This window comes from Perissodus microlepis, chromosome 16 (assembly GCF_051167445.1).
Source record: "Perissodus microlepis isolate ML-2025 ecotype Zambia chromosome 16, ASM5116744v1, whole genome shotgun sequence".
In the NCBI taxonomy this organism is placed as follows: Eukaryota; Metazoa; Chordata; class Actinopteri; order Cichliformes; family Cichlidae; genus Perissodus; species Perissodus microlepis.
This window is the reverse complement of record NC_140476.1, coordinates 21,380,540-21,402,468: the sequence shown is the minus strand read 5'-3', so window position 1 is coordinate 21,402,468 and position 21,929 is coordinate 21,380,540. Positions and strand designations below refer to the sequence as shown.

At 39.0% G+C, this 21,929-nt stretch overlaps 1 protein-coding gene across 7 annotated transcripts in view; it reads left to right on the top strand.

Moving 5' to 3' along the window:
- il1rapl1a (interleukin 1 receptor accessory protein-like 1a) overlaps window positions 1-21,929 on the top strand; it is a 184,522-nt gene that overhangs the window by 54,667 nt on the left and 107,926 nt on the right. For all 7 annotated transcript variants that reach the window (XM_084954857.1, XM_084954856.1, XM_084954855.1 and 4 more), the window contains one exon: window positions 16,271-16,556. In XM_084954857.1, the coding sequence (XP_084810983.1) occupies window positions 16,271-16,556 (286 nt within the window). The remainder of the gene's footprint in view (window positions 1-16,270; window positions 16,557-21,929) is intronic.

The window sequence follows — 21,929 nt, the reverse complement described above, 5'->3', positions numbered from 1 at the left end:
AATGAACCATGAATTATAGACATGGTTCATATATCACCCTCACGTTCACACTGTAACATGCACAAATTTGCATGTGAGATTAGTGAAAGCTGCTTGACCTCTAACCAAGGGCGTGATGGGTGGTAGACGGATATGATATGGGAGATGTAGCTCCAAAATACGAGTCAATTTCCTGCGGGGCTTATCAGAGCTGCTTGACTGGCGTGTGAGCAGCGAGTGGCCGTCAGTTGTCAGGATTTAAACTTGGGGAGGAAATGAGATGCTGGGGTGTACTTTGAATATCCTTTAATGATAGAAAAGAAATGAGAGAGAGAAGGGAAAGAAAACCCACACACTAAACACTTTATATCACTATGGAAAGGAATGCATGCTTCAGCGGTACGGTTAGTATTCACAAATTATCTAAATAGAAGCGGCATGCTAATCTGTCGTTCTTCTCAGCTGGAGCAGTATTAGAGCTATGTCTAGTGTGTTTTGAATAGATCCAGTACTTTACTTGCTGTGGTGGCTGCATCAGACTGTCTGGATGACAGACACATCTTCCTCCCTTCATTAATCTCCATTTAGTTCTGCACTGGAGGGAGTGAGGGAAGGAGCGGGGGAGAGAGGAGGAGGGAGGGAGCGAAGCCAGCAAGGGAGCATCGGACAAGGGGGAAAGAGGAGCAAGATTAAAGATATGACCGGCCATGAAATCGAAAAGGAGATGGCGGATGGGGGAGATGGAGAAAAGATGGAGAAAAAGAAGATGACGGGAACCTGAAATTTATATAGCGAGTTAAGGTGTAGTTGCCGAGAAGACGGGTGAGAAAAGTGAGCAAAGTGAGAGGGCACGGTGGAAGCATAGATGACCCGAGGAATATAGGTATAAATTGGAGAAAAATCAAGGCAAGAGAGAATGGCAGGAGGAGGGGAAAGGGAGCCTGCTGTTTGATCTTTAACAGGATTATTTTTTTTCCCTGCTGTCCTTTTATTTATTTGATTTTCCCTCATATTTATTCATAAGTAAATTCTGGCTGTGTGCCAGCAGAAAACCACATCAGGCTTTCTGAGCTTCACCCTGTGAATGTGCATCACCAATACACACAGCCGCACTGGTTAATCCTAAAGAGATTTCTGTGAACCTCTGCAGCCCTGCAGTAGGCAGGGATGCAGGAGACTGCATTTTTTAAGTATTTTGAGTTCTTTTGTTTTAACAGCCAACTTTTAGAACTACATGACCATCTGCTTGTTTGCTCTCTCTGTATAGAGAGGGATGCTGGTCCCGCATCCTTGTTGTATACTATCCATCAGCACAGACTAAAAGGATAGGAAACAAAGCTAAGGCTGGCCTGGACCCTCATGATTATGTTGATTCCCTTATTGGGATTTGTCTGGTAGTTGACCTAGTGGGCTTCTGTTTGAGTGCTAAACGCTCATCAGATTGGTAGGTGCTGGATCCTGTGCTGATATTGATTTGGTCTTCCTGTCAGATTATACATTTCTGGCAATGCTGATCTTCAATAAAGCCATCATTTGAGTACAACACTTAACTCTGTGGCCTGTAGCCTAATCGGTATTTAGATATTTCTATATTTTTTTTAATATTTTTGTGGCTTCTCAAGCTAAATGGTAGAGATTTCTGGGCTATAGAGATATCTCTTACTAATGCACAAATACTGTAACCTCATTTTGTATGATGTTCAGAGCATATTGACGTTCATTATTGAATTTTTGTGCATGTCGGTGTGTTTTTATGTTCATACGCCTTACCCTTAAAAGCCCTTCATGTGGGATTTTATGGTCAATGGGCAGAAACAGAAAGGGTACACACAGTCCTCCGTGACATGACGGCATGCATCACAGATTTTGCCATAGATTTATGATATTCCCTCATCCTTTAATATTTTATAGAGTCCCACGTAGTTAGAATACATATTGTATCTTCTGTAGTTTCTAGTGTACATACGTTAAACACAGATGTGTGAGAGCTTCACAAAGTCCATAAACTAGATCATAAAAAGTGTGCATGTGTGTCAGTGGTCCCCAGCAGACAGAACGGAAGATAGCCATTAGACCAGCGCTGCAGATTGTCTTGTAGGGTGCCCAAGGCCACAAAATACAATTAGATTCCAGTGTAAAATATTTATTTCCACAACACCTACTGTGCACTAGAGGAGCCTTTACTCACAGCGTGCTTAAATATGAAAATAGTCTATAAAGTACATGCCTGAGAGAACAGCAGATACTATTTCTCAGTGTGGGCTCCTGTGCTGTGGGCACAGATGAGTGCATGCAAATAATACTGAGGGCAGGGCAACATATGACTGCTTGGTTTGTTACTTTCTTATATACTTGTAGTTAACACGGTATAATACATTAATCCAGCTGTGGCGGAATGACACAGGTCTACATATTGCTGTATGCATTTCTTTATTATGCAGTTGATTTCACTTTAGTGAAAGCAATGTTTGAGGTATTGTCTAACAGAATGACAGGTATAATGTGAGGTTAGGAAACTATGTGTTTACCTGTCTAACAGACCTCACGCAGTTGTTGTTTTTACTGCATTATATCAATGACTGAAGTTTAACAGATTTTAAATACACTTCTGAGAAAGTTCCATATGTGATAGCATTTTCATATTTACTGTAGCATAACAAACTTTAATAGTATAAGAACGGCTGCACAATTATATCCGCAATGCTAACATGCTATTTTGTTCAATATTGAGATTGGGATTATTTGTAACATTATTCATTGATTTTACTAAGACATTTTTTATTGCATTGTTTAAATAAGAGTGAAATATTTGCTGCTTTCAATTTTTCACATCTGTGCAAATCTTTGCATTGAAATATTATTCACATCTCTTAATGACAGTCCTGTTGACTTAATAAAATGAAGTCAAAGGGAAACTGCTCCAGCATTTCATTACTTTTGTTGGCCTTCATGCTTTAATTGCACTGCAGTTTATGGTGTGTTTTCATGTGGTTTAATGAGTTGTGTTGCTTTGCAGTTCAGAGGCACAGCACTCTTTACATATGATTTGTCCTTGGCTAACATAACATGCGCTAAATCCAAAGTATTTCCAAGCAACTACTTGCTTTTAAGGACAATTTCTTTGCTTTTTGCTGTTCCAGACATTTGGATGTTATTGTAATTGTATCTTTTAACATAGTGTTACCCAATAAACCCTTCAAACTTCAAGCTACATGATGCAGGGAAGAGCTGTGATTGGCACATGCAGGCACATGTTCAAATATCAATTTAACCTCCTAGGACCTGGCGTCCACATATGTGGACATCACATTTTGGGTTATTTAGACCAAAATACTAAATTTTGCTCCACAAGGGCCTGATATCCACTTACGAGGACATTAAACTGCTGCTGTATATCCTCATATGTGGATCTCATTTTTCTTAGAAACAAAAATCAGGTAAAAAAAATATCTGGTAATTCTTTGTCTTTACATTCATCATGTCCCAATCAGCCCAAATAGCGAAGAGAAATTAAAATTGCATGCCATGACAGAGTTCGGGTCTTAGGAGGTTAAGGGAGCGCCTGATTTGCTTTTAATTTGCGTTCCAATTGGTGGAGCTTGCATTTTAAACATTTCACGATCATGCTCATTTAATTGTGGGAAGCCAAAATCATGATTGAGATTAAAACTCAAATAATCCTACAGCCCTAAGTGCAATCGGAAATGTCTGGAAACATCATGAAATGTGTAAGACCAAGACCAGAAGTCTCTGCAGCGAGTGATTGAAACTGACAGAACATAATCGGTGAGGTGTCTGATCAAAGCCCAAAGGATACCAAAAGTCAACCCTACTCATAGCCTGTTCACCCCGCTGCCATTTGGCAAGTGATACTGCTTTACCACAATCTGAAAGAGTTCTTTCAATTTATCATAGATGCACATTGTTACACAATAACTGTTTGCCTCTACCTGCTGCAACATCAAAAGTGTAGTAATAACAATTTATTACTATATCAATATAATCGTTATAGTTATTTATAGCTGAGCATATATAAGTGGTTTTATTAATGCTTCTTCCACTACTGATTGCATTGGATTTACTTCCTTTTTTATCTTATGGTGTCCATGTACATTCCTGTTTTCTATTTTGTGGCGCAATGGATTTCCTGTTAGTTGGCAACCCAAACCCGAATTTAAAATGACAAAATTCACTAGTGACACGAGTCACTTCACCATCACAAGGTTCCAACGTGATTTAAGGTGGTATACCTGAGGAATTTAGTAGTTAAACTTGGAATAATCATTGCATGTCCAAACCTCTAAGAATTAATTAAAAGGGTTTTTGTACCTCTTAAAGTGACATCTTCTTTGAACAAGGACCACACTCAGCTGCCTCTTCTAGCCTCTCCAGCTTAGTCTGAAATGCTTAATAGTCTTGACTAGGGTTAATTTGTGCATGGCCAAGTGAAGTTCACAAAATGGTGCGAGATTTGAAAATATGTAAAGTGCGAGGACAGGTGAACCCTGACTGTGGGAAGGTTTCAAGAGCAAGAGTCAGCAAGCTGTGAGCTAGTTTTTGCACTCTCGCTGTGTCTTCCCAACCATGTGTCCGTGGGTCTGTGTGGGTGATTGAGTGGGCGGAGGACAAATGTTAGAGGAGTAAGCAGCTTGGGCAGTAGTTCGTATAAGGAACCAGTGTCTCTGCAACAAAGTTTTTTAAATCGTTCTCGGAAAATCTTGAGGGGGGATATGATTGTTTTCATTGACATTCCATCCTTAAAAGTACTGGGTTTGAGTGCCAGCAGATACTTTTTATGCATATATTGTTCTGCCAGTGAATAATAAGCATACATGTGCATACACGTTTATATGCATGTGTATATGTATAATATTTGTGTGTGTGTTTGTTTTTCTCCTCCACTGAGAGGATTACTGTAGATTTACAAGGCCTGGTAACAATGAGTAGACCCACCCCAGGGACCCATACTCAATCACTATCACAATGAAATGCTGCTAATTCCTATTTAAAGCTCGCGCAGAGCCACTGCCCTCCCTACTCTCCAGGCCGAGGGAGAGCAGGCAGCTCAGAGACAGAGCGAAGACGAATCCACATTTTGTTAGTCAGTATCATTTCTGTTAATTTGTGTCAGTGATTTCATCTGTGAAGTCCTCATAAATCACTCTACTATTTTTTCTGGATATTAAGTTCATGAGACTAATGTGTGAGTGTCACTAGGGAGCGATGCATGTTAGCATCTGTGTCATTTGTCGTGGAAGTGAACACCCAAAAGCCCAATCCTCACAAGCACCACTCCTTATTGGCAAGCCACTGAATAATTCAGAAGTTTGAAACGTGAATGGGATTGCTTTCACTTCTGGCTAGCAGGTTAATGTTGGGAGTCTGCTGTTGCATTAAATGGATGCAGTAATTCGTAATGTCAGGGCAGTCAAGGCAAGAAGCAAAGAAAGGGGCATGATTTTGTTGTATTGGATTGCATTCCATTCATGAGCATTTATTCTTATTGTATATGCATTTACTGCATGGTGTTTCTCATAGACTTTCCTATCTAATTCCCATCCATTTGGAGGAAAAAAAACCCACTTAATTGGACACAGAATCAGGGACACAAATCTCCAGCTGCATAAATATTTTAGAGGAACGCATCAAGCGGTCGCTCCTATCTCTGTCGCTAGTCTCTGTCTTTGTCATTCCCTTTGTGCTGTGCATGCATACAGGTGCACCTGAAAGCACTCTCTGGATGTATATGCTTGCACGGGTTTTGTAAAAGTTATAGTTCTTTTCTTTTTTCTTGTGGTCATTAAAAGGAACACATCTTTGGCTTTAGCTCACTTAAGAAATCCATTTTACTTACACACTAGACAAACGGGCAAGCAAACACACACGCACGTATACGGTGTCTTTAAACTGGGACGCTAAGATAATTGGGGTAATGATTTTTGCATTATTAATGAACCAAGCTTCATACTCATCTTAATTGAAAATGTTCTTTTATCTTCAGCACATGATGACTTTTTGCTGGCTTTGTATTGTGACTTGGAATTTTTGTTGTGTGCTCTTTTCAGCAAACATATTAATTTAAATGACTAACTACAACTCAGGAAAGGTGGGGGTTAACCAGGGAACTAGTAGTAATTGTGAAAAACTGAGAGAATATCATATGCCGGTATATTTCCAATGTTAAGCAGAGCCAAAAAAAACATTGATCAAAGGGGCTTGGTGATGGGTAAATCCAAGAGGTGTAATTTCAATATAGTTGGGGGAGAAAAACATGGTAGGAGGACAGGCTGCAGTGAGGCATCATATCTTAGCATGAGGAGTAGATCGAAAGTTGGGGGCAGAGAGGACAGAAGATTAAACAGGGGTAAATATTTAAGGGCATGTGCAGACAGAGCGCTGATCACACTTCAGCAGGAGTGATGATATCAATAACAGGTTTCTATTGACTTGTTCTACTTTGTGCCATCAGTCAACAACCAGCATCAGATGCTATTGGCTGATGGTGTATAGACCTTGCTCTTGTAGCATAACAGCACTATATGGCAAGCTTCTGTCTTTTGATGGTGAAATACACACGTTTACGTTAAAATAATTTCAGCTCTTGTGTTCGTATAAGTTTGTCAGAGGAACAGTGCCTGGATCTAGGCTTAAGGCAGTGTGTCATTAACTCCCGTGGCCCCGAGTGCCAGCTCTCACTGGAGATGTCTCTTTACGACTGGACAGACTTACAGATGGATGGATGGATGGATCATTGCTTCCTTTCCTCTCCCACCTGCTCTGTCATTGTCAGTTCTTCTGCTGTCACCTTGATTTAACATCACATTTATTACTCCTCCATAATTATCATGCTATTTAGTGTTTTGATTTGTTATTTATGCCATGTTGTAGCCACAAGTGGCCCAAAATTTAATAAGCACACCTGAGTAACGCAACTTGACAACCGAGTAAGACTGGTACAGTGGCCACGAAGGCTGTACTCTGTGATCTGCTTTAGATTACCTCGTGCACATGACTGGAGTACAAATCTACACTGAAGAGCTTATCTTCAAGTATAGGCACAGTTAACATCTCTCAGTTAGTAGTGGGGATGTCTGTGGATTTTGTTGGCCTCCACCCCAGCTCCCTCCTTCCGGTAATAGAGGTCTCAACAAATGCTGCTTCACACAGCCGGAGGATACAAAGTCCAATGGTGTACAAAATGTCTAGAGACATGTCTAACCCAGATTCACAAAGTTTTTGGAAAAGGGAGGAGGGGGCTCTACAGTTCTGTTTGCAGATTTATTATCTAACCTAGACATCACTATACAATTGATGGGAGTTTAAGATCTAGAGCTGCAGTATATGTGTAGTCATTTCCCTAAAGGTAGCAGTAAGCTCAGAACATTTGTATCTTTGAAAGCCTGTCCTGTTGATAGAGACGTCAGATGATGCATTGCTCATATGGGGTGTTGGAATAACAACGTATTTTCTTGTTTTATTTCTAGGACTTGCTGTATGAGGCTTTTAACCTTGTTTTCTTTAATACTGAATTCCCATTGTGCAGCCCTTGTCAAAGCTAGCTTTGCTGTGGGCCTGAGGGTGTGGAAAGCCATGTGCTTTTCCCAGCGCACATATCCACCAGCTGCTTCTTTTTTACGAGACAGCCAAGAAACTTCTCCGTCAGGGCTTTCTGTCTAGTTTTTGCATTGTATAAATATAAACAGGCCTTAGGGAATGATGTGAAGTTAACACAGATCTGAAGCCGAGTAGCTGATGTAAATGACTGAAAATAACAATAATGCTCACCATTTTAGCTAAGGTTTTTGTATTAACTGATTACAAAGAGCACAGTTGTTTGTCTGTGAGTGGAATTTATTGCCTTGTTTTTCCTCCCTCCGTTCTTCCACCTCCTCTTTATTTTTGTGTCTCGGGCCGCAAGAGGGAAGAGGGAAGAGGGAGAGGAGCATGGGTGATAATGACTTGTCAAATTAGAAGCGATGGAACCTGCAGCGAGTGTAAACACAATTCGGAATGTTCAGATGACATTTTCCAAGCTGTATTTCTACTGGGGAAGATTAGCAGAGTGACAGCTCAGCCTGAATCACATGGATCACAGCTGCACAATGGAGAGCGCCGGCACACACATACACATACACACACAGAGACAGAGAGCGAAGAAATAACTGCCATTTTAATACAACACTGCAGACTGACACCTGCATAGACAAACACAAAGACTGCCCCACAGAAGGAAAAAAAAACAAGTCTGCACACAAGCTTTGCATTTGAGGATTGTGTTATTTGAAGTGCTTCTCTTCCTTGGCCTTTTTTCCAAGTTATGGTCCAAGGGACCTGGCTCAGTCAGTCAGCCTGTGTATGGATTCATGTCCATGTGGGCTGTCAGCATGATGGATGGTGTTCACACACAGCCTTGACTTTATATCTTATAGGGACTTTATTTGCATGTGCTCTCATTGCCAGTAAAACTGCACATGATGTAGGAGAGCCACCGACTTTTTAGTTGTTAAGATATTAGGGCCTCCTGTTTCTTAGTGTTCTATTTTACGCATGGCCGTCCTTCCCCAGCAGAAACCGTGAACGGTGCTGCTCATTTCCCAAGTTCGCCTATGAAATAAAGAGCCATTTACGAGGAACAATGTCCCGGCCACCACATCTCCCTCTATCCTGCCCCCACTATTGGAGAGATACTATTGAGAGTCCCGGCCACATCAATTTGGGCCTCAAATGACTTTCTCCAGCTGGCCAAATCCTGACAAGCTTTCTGTTCTCCTTAAAAAGAGCCCCTTTATCATCAAGAGAAAGGAAGAAAGGATGAGAGAGGAAAGGCGAGAGCGGGAGAGAGCGAGAGAGAGAGAGGAAAGTCAAAAAGCTAATGTCTCAGTGACACCCTTTTGCACACAACAGGGGAAATTTCTGTTCTATAAAGGGTTCTGGTTAATTTGAAGTCAATTGGAGAGTTATTAAAAGGATCTGAGTGAGCTGTGCTGAACTTGGTCAAGGGCAACAAACCCACCCTGGTTTCTGTATGAACAATAGAAACAGGACTCACCTTCAGGCAAACTTGAAAGTTTCTGTGATTCACCCATAAAACACTTTTGATACATTAATGAATACTGTAGGTGTGTTTACTTTCAGATTCTAGCCTACTGTCATTATTTAATCAACAGATGTATTTGCGTGCCGTTTCTTTCGGAGCAGATTCTGTGGGGTAAATCTCATTTTTGAGGATCTTATTTTTTGTTTATCTCTCAAAAATCCATCTTGCCTTTGAAACATCTCTGCTAATATAAATGCAAATGCAAACATCTACTGTTATAAATTAGATTTACTTAATTTCACTATCTTCCCTGTATTCTTCCTGTGGTCCTCAGGTGAAGCTTCAGTAGTTTAATGCTGCACTGCTGTGTATTACATCATATTTTACAGAGCAAGCACTGCAAATATTATCACATGGAGAAAAAAACTACTGAAATAAGCTGCAGAAAAATGGTACAGCCAGTGTATTTCACATACAGTATTATATTTTGCTTAGGCTTATGTGAAGACACATGTGAAGTATAGGTGTGATCACTTTTTAGCAGTCCATTAATGTGTGTAATTGTCTCAGTTTACTGGGGATGATCTGTTATGCTTGTGATAACGTGTATTCAATTTTCCACAGAACAGTAACCGTATAAAATAACACAGAAAAAATGTAATTCAATAACAAATAATGGATAGTAGCTTTCAGATATTACAGCAGAGATTAAGGAAGGTCATTATCTCAGAGTCACATATAAGGTTACATAAGGTTGGTTTGCAATAATGGTGGCCATTTACAGTCTTAAGGTGGTTTTGAAAAGAGACTCCAATGTTCAGACTCCAATGTTTGTTAAAAAAAAAATTCCCATTTTCTAAATCTAATGAGCTAAATAAGTTATAACATATAAATATAAACCTTAAACATTGAAAACCATGAAATAAGAAAAAAATGTAAGTGTGAACCATTTGTTACTGCAGATCCAAGGCAGTATTTGTAACATAATCAGGAATTGTAGTGATATTTATTTGAAGAAACTGGACAGTTGTGATAGTGGTGATCGTTTTGTTTTTTTTTCTTAACTTTTTCAGTATCATTATCAGTTAAGTGCTGCACAGTTCAGTGGCCGCAAACATGTGAATCATGCAGTTCTCTTTGCGATTGGTTACAGAGTCGTCCACGAAAAGTGGAACCTAATGGTGCAGCCAGTTAGGAAGATGATAGCACAATTTCTCTGGTACCCAGTAGCAACTTTATACAAGTTAAATGATGGAGTGTGGAAAAATCATAGAGTTGATGAAACATAAAGGAGATTAATGATAGAAGAAAACCTGGATGTGACATACGCTGAGAGTGATTAAAGGGGTTTAAAAACAACAACCAGTTGGTATAGATTGACTAACAGTGAAAACATTTTCTTCATCGTTTTATGAAATTCTAATTCTAATTATTTATGGTCTATAATTCTGTGAAAAGTAAACAAGGTAAATTGTGTCTGAAATGGAATAGCTTACTTCCTGTTGTTTCTAGAAAACTGGCATGCATCTGTCGCTTTTACCCAACTCAGAGTATTTTCTGATGTCCTCCTCCTACCAGCTTCAGCAAAAACATTGAGACTTTAAAAGATCCTAATCTGAAGTAAATTACTTATTTAATACTTCATTCTAACTTTCTGCTCAAACATACAAATTTGGGCTAATATAACAGAGGCAATGGGGACCGTGAGTTTGGATCAGCTGGAAGTTTTGTGGAAACACATTACAACCCATCACTTGTTTGTTTATCCCTCTTCTTGTATCTTCTTCTACATAATCAGTCTTTCGATATAATAATATACTGCATATGTGCACAGTTTCACACAGTTGGAAGAATCTAAACAAAAGGAGGCATGAAAGCAATCGAAATGTTGCATATTTCTACGGCAGGCCAGCAGTTTGGGTATTCCTTTCCTTCGTGTGTAGTCGCATGATGATTTTCTTCACTCCCAATAGTTAAATGTAGTGATGTATTTATTTTGACATACAACTAGTGTATGTGTACATTACCCATAAAACTCCTGCTAATGATTAGCTACAGTCAGGGAGTTCAAGAAAGAACCCAGTGAACATTACTCACATTTTGAAAGACTTTTGGAAGTCTGTAAATGAGTGTATAACAGGTTGACAATGCCTTATATGCAATTTAGAAGATTATTTATTTAAAATTAAATCTTTGTTGTTGCAACTGTTTTTTTTTTTTTATTCAGTTGCGACAGAAAGAGCACAGAGGCAGATTTATTCAAAGAAGAGTGATGTTCATCTAACTTTTTTCAGAGCAAATGCAGTTCGCCATCTTAGGAGAGAAATTATCAGTATTTCTTCACATTTGCATATAAATGAACAATGGTAAACTGTTAGTGAAAGAGAACGATTTAGAGACAGAGAAGTACAGAGTGGCACAACACAAGGGGGAGAGATAAGCGAAAAAAAAAAAAAAAAAAAGCAGACATCACGTTATTTGTCCATGCTGGAGGTTTTTCTGGAGTTCTAGCAGGAGAGGGATAAGGACGGATTTTCCTACAAATAATAGGAACCGTGTGTGTTTAGTGGTTGCACAACTGGATGTTTAAAAATGTTGACACTGGGTCTATAGGTACTGGCCTCAATTGCATAATTGCAAAGGTTTCAGTATAAATTATCTTTTTGTAATTGCAGGTTGCAAAATTAGCTCACGTTGGAATAGTTTCCGACAAACAAATTTATAAAACTTAGAATTTTGTATTATTCACAGAAATAGGAGAGGTGTGTACTGCAATATGTACTGCAAATGCCAACTGAGGCTGTGTGAGGTGCTGTTAGAAAGTAGCTTGTTTCACTGCAACAGTGAAGGATCAAAACAAAACCAAGCTGCATTATTTTAAGATGTTCTTGTTCTGTAAATACCAAATAATTAAGACAGATGGCAGAAGCTAATTTTGCTCATTGCTGAGTTTCTGAGTTGAATCAGCTGGCAGTTAACATATGCAGACCTGGTTGATGTGGGTCCCCTACCTATAAGAGTTCTTAGAGTACATTTTTATAGCAAAGAATCAGAGCAAACATCACACATAACAACGTTAAAAAAGACTGTGTTATTTTAAGCAGAGCACTGACTGCATTAGTGTACTGGCACCAGCTCCTGCATTCATACTTTACAAACACACTTACTCACAGCTCTCAGCTATTATCTGACTTATTACTTCCAATCATATTCATGCAGGTGTACATAAGGACGATAATAACTGCAAATATCTTGCTATTACTTGGGTTATACATTTATGTCATCCCTCCAACACAGTATGTCCCTCATTATGGGCTTTTTATTTATGTGGAGATCCAATGTTAACCTACCTCTGATTCAAGGCTGGCAAGCCTGGAAGAAGCATTCAGATTCAGGGCACATTCAGGAACACGCAGAGGAACAGTTGGCTAAAAAGACAAAGTCAGTGATTTACAGAGACAGCTGGGATTCTATCACTACAGGTTAAGACTCGGGTAGTGGTTGACTATATTGTTCCTTGATTAAATAATCTGGAGGCTAGATGGGGAGATGGAGAATTAAGGCCCAGTAATGAGCCTAAAGGACACATTGTGATTGGTACCTAAGCCCATTTTAAAGACTAATGTGTGAATGGTTTCTCTATATTTACTGCTCTGTATATTTATTCATTCCATTAGCTGAATATAAAGGACTTATAGTAGTAATGTGTGCAACACAGTAGATTTAAGTCATTTGAAGAAAGCTTATGGATGGTTTATAGAATAGTGGATGTTTTATTATAGATTATGCACCATTACACCCCCCACCCCCCTCCACACACACAAACAGACACACACACACAAACTTTTGTAGGGCCTGAAAGCCATCGAGAGATACTGTAGTTCATAATTATCCTTAGATAAAGGTGAATTTAGGAGACTTTGTTGGTCATCTGTTTCCCTTTTCAGTCACCGGTTAAACAACGAAGCAATTATTTATTGTTATAAAGAAAAAAAAGTCCCAAATCGCCAGTGGAGGAGGAAACACGAGCGGGCCAAGCTACAAGTCATAGGGGCATAGGGAGATAGGAAATAGAGTCATCCATGTGGAGTGGGTGTAAACTGAGAAAATGAGAAAGAGAAAAGAAAGACAGAAAGTTATTAAGTATCCTTATCCACATATGATCACTGAATGTCTTCCTGGCCTGCAAGAACCCTGCCGCCCACCTAACGTTTGATAATTACACTTCATTAAGAGAGCAGGTAGTGATGAGAGAAGCGAATCTGATAACTGAGAGCAATGTGAGAGCGAGTGAGAGACATGGAAGCCCACTGGAGGCATATGATGTTGTGAAAGAATCACAGGAATTTGATTATGGGAGAAACAAAGCAGGAGTTGACTCGGGTTGGACGTAGCCCAATCTGTGATTTTATGTTAGGAGGTTGGGTTTGGTTTCCAAGTGTGCGTTTGCTTGTTTGTGTGGCTCCACGAGTGTGTATGCATGAGTGCCAGTAAATTTATTCTAGCTCAGGGGTCTGTATTTATTGCCTTGCTTTAGTGTCACATGAAGACGGACAGGTCTGGACCTCAACACAGAATGTAATAAGGTTTCTTTGAGACCCACACACATACACGACACACATCCCACAGCTTGACATCCCTCCCCCTTGCTATTTTCTTGCACCAGCCATACCTATAACCTCTATATCATGTGCTGTAGTAGTGCTAGGGCAACAGCAGCACACTAGCACTAGCCAGTAAGGGAGTACTGCAGCTCGTGGTACTGCAGTAAAGGAGGTGCAGAGGCCACCTTTCTTCAGACTGACAGTCATGTGGGAATGTGTCCATATGGAAAGACCCTTTACAGTATGGGCTTGTTTAAGAGTGGCCGAACAGAATCAGTACAAATGCACGATGTCCCAGAGGAGCAGTGAAGAAAAGAGAGAGCTTCTGTATGTGCGTGTAGATATGTGTGGTGCTGTCAGTGTGAGAGAGTGAGAGGTGGGGACTGCAGTATTCCTCCAGCGGGAAGCATTGATTTTCCGGCCCAGCGTGGGGATGTGGGAAATGTCAGCCTCTAATTGAGTTGATAAAACCGTTTTGAGTCTCAGACGTAAATATGGTTTCCCCCACAAAAGGCCACCGCATTAGACAACTCCCATTGGGATGTCTGTAAGGAATGAAAGGTCTCCTGTGTGTGTGTGTGTGTGTGTGTGTGTGTGTGTGTGTGTGTGTGTGTGTGTGTGTGTGTGTGCGTGTGTGTGTTTACATATACATACTTTTATGCATGTGGAGTTTGTTTCTCAGACAGCTCAGGTCTGCACGGTGAAAGGAAAAGACAGGCATGGAGCTTCTGAAAAAAGTGTTTTCTTTCATTGCTTCATTCAGGCAAGCTTGTTAGAGTAAACAGTTTTTGTTGTGGCACAGGGGGCAGAAATGGATATTGTGAGAGCAATGCAGAGGTCATATCCATTAGAGGTGTAGAGGGTGCATAAAAAAGGATAAATGAAGCCTCTGTTGTCCCTGTTGATTAGTAGATTGATATTCAGAGAAGGGAGAAGATTTACTTTCTACTTCTGTGGAAGGGTATTTATGTCATAACAAATGTAGAGGAAATTCACCCCATTGTTTAGTTTTTCTCTGAGGTTTGTATTGTTTTTTTTAATTATAATGTCTTGTGGCTTTTTAGAATTATTAAAGTATCTAATAGTGTATCGAAATCTTCAACAAAAAGATTTTGTGTAACCTTAACTGTGCTCATCATTAAGATGCTTGACAGTTAAAGTAATCAAGTCTGAAGTTCTGAGGTGTGTAGGTAAACACATGTGAAAGTACAGTTATGCCTGTTTGCATGTATTAGGGCATGTGGGCAGAGTGATAATTAGACAGGGCTTCACATTTTATTCCATGCACACACCTTCTAATTCTCTCACATTCAAATGTACGTAAGTGCACACACATTTGTAGCTAAGCACGCTGCTAATTACTGACATAATTAGGCAGACAACCATTCGTATAGGGAATGCACACTCATAAAAACACACACACACCTACACACACACACGAGCGCACCCACAGAAAGACACACATTACTTCCCTGGTAATTAAGAGTATTAATTACAAGCATAGCTGTCCCTGTGAGGCTCCGTATCACTCACAGACTGGCACGCAGCAGGGTTCTTATTACTTTATCTCACCACACCATCACTACTTCTCTCTGTCTCTTTCTCTCAGTCTCTTGTTACACATGCACACACATGCTTTCAAATATACACCTGCTGGATAAACAAATGTTACCTAATTAGTCAGAGACAGATAGCTGGCCATAGGTTAAAATCCAGTAGCTTGGGAACTAGGAGAGATGTGCTTGCCAGAAGTAGAACAGACCAGCGTGCCTGGTAGGCCCTGCCAGTTTCTTTGATTTTGTTGCGAGTTGAGTTGCCCTATACGTTTCATAGATAAGGCTTTAAGGCCCAGTTCTCATCTGTGCTGCACATGTTAGGTTTAATTTTAAAACTGTTTTCTTCTGAACTGCACTATATACAAAAACTTAGTCAGATAGCAGAGCTGTAGAACTGCTGGACAAGGCACAAAACCTGTTGAAGGGCTTATTCCCAACAACAAGCTAGCCTTGCACTGTGTTGCACTGGAGCTGTGGTGCACCCACAGCACTTGAAGGTGCGTGACATCATTTATGAAGATATTTTATGGTTAATTCCAAATGTCACAGTGGTTATATGAGATAGTCAAAGCTTCCTTTGCAGAGGGCATCGTAGCACATATGCCCTGGATGAGAAATGTCAACATATCAGGTAAGGAGGGAAGAGTTGTCTAGCACTGACGTAAGCACTGACGTAACAAATTTAATTGCAATCTTCAAAAAACACAAACATACACACACACACTATGGAGCTAAAAGTCCTCTGCTATATGACTATCTATTCAGCATACACAATGAAATAACGGTATACTTGCATAGTGTATACATAGCTTATTGTCTCATTACTAATAGAGCTATTTGAGGGAGTGTTTCAAAATACACACAGGACATTGTTGTTTATGACCCAGCAATCTTTCCTCCTGTCCTAAAGCAATGTGAGAATGCAAAATACCGATGTGTTGCTTTGTTGTTGCATAATATATCTTTGAATATACTGCATACTGGAATTGCAGCAAACTAATGCTTATGCATGATTTATGATTTTATGACTCATTTTATAAATTCACTTTGGTAACGATGCATGTCTTGTTCCTTCTCTTTCTGCTTCTTTGTAGTGGATGGCTGTACAGACTGGTCAGTGGACTATCTGAAGTACCGGGTCCTTCAGGGTGAGCCGGTACGGATAAAATGCGCACTGTTCTATGGTTACATCCGAGCCAACTACAGCCAGGCACAGAGTGTGGGCCTTAGCCTCATGTGGTACCGCAGCTCTGGCCTTGGCCACAGTGACTTTGAGGAGCCCATCTCTTTTGATGGCGTGCGCATGAGCAAGGAGGAGGACGCAATTTGGTTCAGACCCGCTGACCTTCAAGATGTGGGCCTTTACTCTTGTGTCTTACGGTAAGTTTGAGTGATGTCTGTTCATATGGAACATGGAAATATGGAAGAACCTGTTCCTAGAGTAAGGCAGATGAACTAAGCCTCTTACTTATAACAAACAACTTTTGAAAGACATTATCTAGAAGCTACCAAGGTCACATACAGTAAGAGTGAGAAGCTGACAAGCTTCCTTTAATTATGTTTTTAAAAGTAGGGTAGGTCATTCTGTCAGTTAAAACTACAACTTCTAAATGTGATTAAGAAAAAGAAATGGGGTTCTTATTCTTTTTAGCAGAAAGTATCTACCAGAATGGACTTCTATCTCTATGACAGTGTCAAACAGGAAACATCTATCAAAATGAACTACTGTCTCTTTAAACGTGTTTAAAAGTGCAGATTATCATCCATGTGGTTAGATTAATTGGCAACCTAACATTTCCATGAATCTCTACCATGGAGGTGAGATTGCATTATGCTTAGAATCATACGAACTATACTGATAGAAGTTTTTGTACTGTGATACCTATATGTGTTGTCAAGGGAAATAATAAGCATGTTATAGCCATTTCACGTCCCAGACATACTGTGCATGATGGTGCTCCTGGAGAGCGCACAGGACAAGCAGCACTGGGAAAATGCAGTGCTCTATAAATCTTAGTATCCAACAATAATAATATTACACTTAATAATCTAAATACAATATAGCTACTGCAGAAGAGGAGAGGACTTCAAGGGTTACATACCTAGATGCAAATCTGATATGCACATGCAGTGATAAAAGTAGTCAAAGCTAGAGAGTCTGTTTCTGTACTGTACCTGCCACGACCGTATGACTCGACAAGTCAGAAATGATGTACAGTACTGTGCACAATTTAGCAACTCCTCATTTTTTAAAAAATATTTTGTTTCCGATGAGCCAGACTTGTTTGTTTTTCAAGCGGTTTTGAGTAGGCCTTCTGAAAGTCTTTAAAAGTTTTTCTTTGGACATTTGCTGGAGTTTGACCCACCTCACCAATTTCAGAAGAATTTTTGTTTGTCTGTTTTTGGTGAATCACTCAACAAGGAGTGTGTCAACCTCTAAATCACTGGAGCATAAAAAAGCACCTACAAAACATATTTCTAGAGACATACCCAGAAGTTGATTATTACTGACAGGGTTTATTTAGAATAAAAAAACCTCAAAACTCTGTGACTGCTAAATTCAAATGTACCTGAAATTATTTAGTTTATATACTAAGCTAATATTATCCAAATAGAACAGAAACAGTTTGTTCAGAAATATTAATATTTCAAATTAAATCAGCACATATTCAATTTCACGCTTGAGAATAAGTGGCAGGGCATATAGTCAAAGGCAACATAATCTCAAATTTTTCATATAAAGTCAAATTAAACTCTCTTTTCATGAGCAAATGTGTCTTAAATCCTAAAACATCTCAAAGATTACATGACATGACTCTTATAGAGCTGTCTTTGTATGAGTGTTGAGAGACAAGAAGTGCAGTGAACTATAAATCAGTGTGAAAACGCAGGCAAATGTTTGCATGTACGCTCATCTTGAAAGGTTACATTTAGATAAGGTGGAGTGAATCTCTTTTAAAATCAAGTTCTGTAACCATTAAATGTAAGTAAAAGTAAGTTTGTCATTGACCACATTATCAACTTTATCAACTTGAGACAGAAGCACAATGGAGTTGCATTTGTGTGTTTAGTAGAGGAGTTATACATACTTTGTTTTCAGTTAAAATTAAAATACCAAATTCTCCATTTGGTTTTGCATAGAAACATTTACAGACACAGAGATGCAACCAAATATAGGCAAAAAATAAAATATTAAATAAATCCCACAGTCAGACTTTAGTGGGTTGTTACATAGAGACTTTTCATAATACAAGATGCATAATCATGTGGCAGTAACTTATTAACCTTTACAGTAGAGAACATCCCTCAATAAACGCCTCATTGCAGTTCTTCATTTCAGAGAGATTTTAATAAACCCCGTTAAAGGCCTCATAAAGACCCAAAGAAGCAGGATACATGGAGTGTGACCAGGGGGAGTGTTTTTGTGTGCAATGATACCCTGAGCTATACCTGCATTTCATTATTGCATGCTGTAGTTACAGTTTTGCACAGACACTTTCAAGTGCTGTTTTACTCTTAGTTAATATCATCTTTTATTATTAACAATTTAGTACATGTTCTTGTTTATAGTTGCAATCAGAACTTTACATCTTATATATCTTTAATTATTTTAAAAAACAAGAATTTGGTGCACAAGTTTGAATTTATTTTGTGTTTTCTCCAATCTACACGGGTTCAAAAGCATATATACAAGCTTAAGTAAAATTTTACAACCCCACTAATATTTGGTTACATGTACCTTAGAAAGTTGCACCTCAACTAGATGCTTGGTAGCCATTAACAAAATTCTAGCATGACTCTTGCTGGATATTTCCCCACTCTTCTTGGCCAACGTGATTTAAATTTGTTGGTTTCCTGGCTTTGACCCAGCATAGACCATGTTTTCAAGAGGGTTGAGTGGTTTGGGGAGACCATTCCTAAAGTTTAATGTTTGCCTGCTCTGACCAAAACCAATGTGTGTTTGAGCTGTTGAAGCATTCAGTTGTGCTGAAAGCCTGACTGTTTGGCTCTTGATGTGAGATGAAGTTGAAGAATTTGGAGGTAGTCCTCCTTCTTAATTATTCTGCTTTGTGCAATATTCCAGCACCACTGACAACGAAATAGCCCCAGGGTACGATGCTACCACCGCCATGCTAAACAGCTGGCAAAGTGTTATTATGTTTGAAAGCTCCATCTTTACTCCTCCAAATATACCTCTTGTTATTGTGGTCAAATAGCTCAGTCTTTATCTTGTCTAACCAAGAAACTTTTCCCCACAATGTAATTGTTTTGTCCATGTAGGCAACTTCAAATTTCAATTAAGTTTGAAGATGTTGATTTTGGCAGCAAAGGCTACTTTCTTGCTTGGAACCTTCTTAGTTAACGGCGATTTAAAACTCACTTCACTGTGGACAGTCACGCTGGTGTTCCACTGGTTACCAGTTCCTGGCAAACTTGAGCACAGATGCTTACTGAGCATTCAAAATTATTTTCTTTGCCAATTTTTCCAGACTTTGTCAAAGTGGTGATTTATCTTGTAGAACTCGTACTTATGTACAGTTGTTTGAACTGATCATTTTGGAATCGTTAGTCATTCAGAAATGCCTCCAAGAGACTTTCCCAACTTGTGCTAATCTACATTTCTCTTTCTTAGATCTTCACTGAGTTCTTTCCCAACTTTCCCATTGTTCAGAGTATTATTCAATTCAATGAGTGCTGTCAAACAACAAAGAGAAACTACCAGTTGTAGTCAATCGTGCTCACTAATGAGAAGTTAATGGGCCTTGGCCATGTGAAGACATTGTAAAACCTTCAGCACCACTTATTAAAAGATTAAAGTGAGTGTATCTATATATCTGAGCCGTGCTTTTTAAAGTGATTTAAGATTGATGCTGTATAATCATTGCACCTTGGATAAAGAACAGGTCAGAACAATCATGTCCATGATGACTGTTGATAAACTTCTGGCCACAACTGTATACACTGTGTTGGAAATTCTGTGAATGCTATATTTCTGCAGAATAGTGCAATTGTAACAAAGTGCCCCCAGCTGTGTTTTCCTCTCTGCTTGTGTTGAGCTGAGAGGATTTCGAACTTCTCAGATATCCTATTCAGAACACTGCAAGAGATTTGCCTCAGAGCTGAAATCAATTGTCTTTTTGTTAGAGTGTAAGCTTTTGAGTCACACACTGTAGCACATATGACCCAAACATTCTCCCCTAAAACTCCCTGCAGGCAAAGAGGAGTCTTTTCTTCACCCCCTTTAGATTACAAATAGGAGTTTCAGTATACCTTAATTTATCTGGAGACATCTCAAACAACCCTATAATAATAATAATAATAATAATAATAATAATAATAATAATAATAATAATTGGGATGAATAAAAAAATGACATAACCATGCTACTATATATTAAAAACAACATCTCTAACATTTTCAAAAATTGAATATATAAGTTTAGATTTATAGTTTGGCTTTCTATATATAATATGTAAAGTTAATAATCTGGCTAATAAACCATAATGATTTACTTGGTTTGTTGACTCTTATAATTAATGTATTCAATTAAAATCACAATATGTGCCACTGGTACAGTATAGCATTTATAATTTATTGTAGGCAGAGCTTCACTTCTCTGTGTTTTATTTTCTCTTAGATTATTTGCTTTTCTCAAAATCTGTATTTAGCCATTAATTAATAGCAAATAATTCATTTTTAGTGTTTGCACAAAGTGCTCGCTCAAAGAGAATTTTTCTTTTTTTCTACAACATGGAAAGTTTTCAACTTACACTGTGTCAGTGCTATATCAGTAACGCCCTTGACAGAAAATAGTTGTTAATGGAGACGTTAGTAACTACTGACCAGTTGGCACTTTTAAGGTTATACAGGTACTTATATTCATGTACACTTGGGTTAACTATGCTTTTTAAAAAATGTTATCAAAAATAGACAATTAGTGTTAGGGTGCGTGGGTCGTCGACCCAGTGTTTTGTGTTTTTTGGTTCTTTGATTTTGTTTATTTCATTATATTCTAGCTTTGCCTTATGGGTTATAGGATCTGTGTAATGTTTCCTGTTTTACTTTGAAGGTCCATGTCTTATGTTAATGTATCTGGTTTTGCTTCCCCTGTCTCGTTAGGCCTGATTTGCCCCAGCTGTGTTTCCCTCCTGTTTCCCATTCCCTGATTGCTCCCTCTGTGTATTTAAGCCCTGTGTTTCTCTGTGTGTCATGATCTACCATCATAGATGCTGTGTGTTCTGGCTGCCTGTGTAAGTGATTTGGAGTCTTAGTTTTGTTCTGTTTGAGTTCATGTTTGTCTCTGGAGTCTGCACTTTGGGTCCTCCATTTTACCACTCCTGCCTGCACTCAGCCTACAAATGACAGAGCGTATATATTGTAATATACATATTTTGATCCATCATCCACTACTAACTGGAAAACTTCTGACTGAAAACTTCAATCACTGGCTTCATTTTTCAGCATGACAGTGTTCCCATCCTGTACACTGCCACACAATGTAGCAAAGACATATCTTAACATAGCATCATGTTAAAAGAGAATGGAGCAAAGGCAACCAACAGCCCAAGAACAGTTTTAAACGTCCTTCAAGAATCCTGGAAAACTATCCTGAAGAGTACTTAAAGAAATGTACAGAAAATCATAAGAAATTACAAAAAGTCATCCCTAAGAGAGTTCAGGCCGTGTTGAAGTATAAGATGGTCATATCAAATACTGACTTTGTAGTTTTGTAGTAGTTTACTTTAAGAAGTT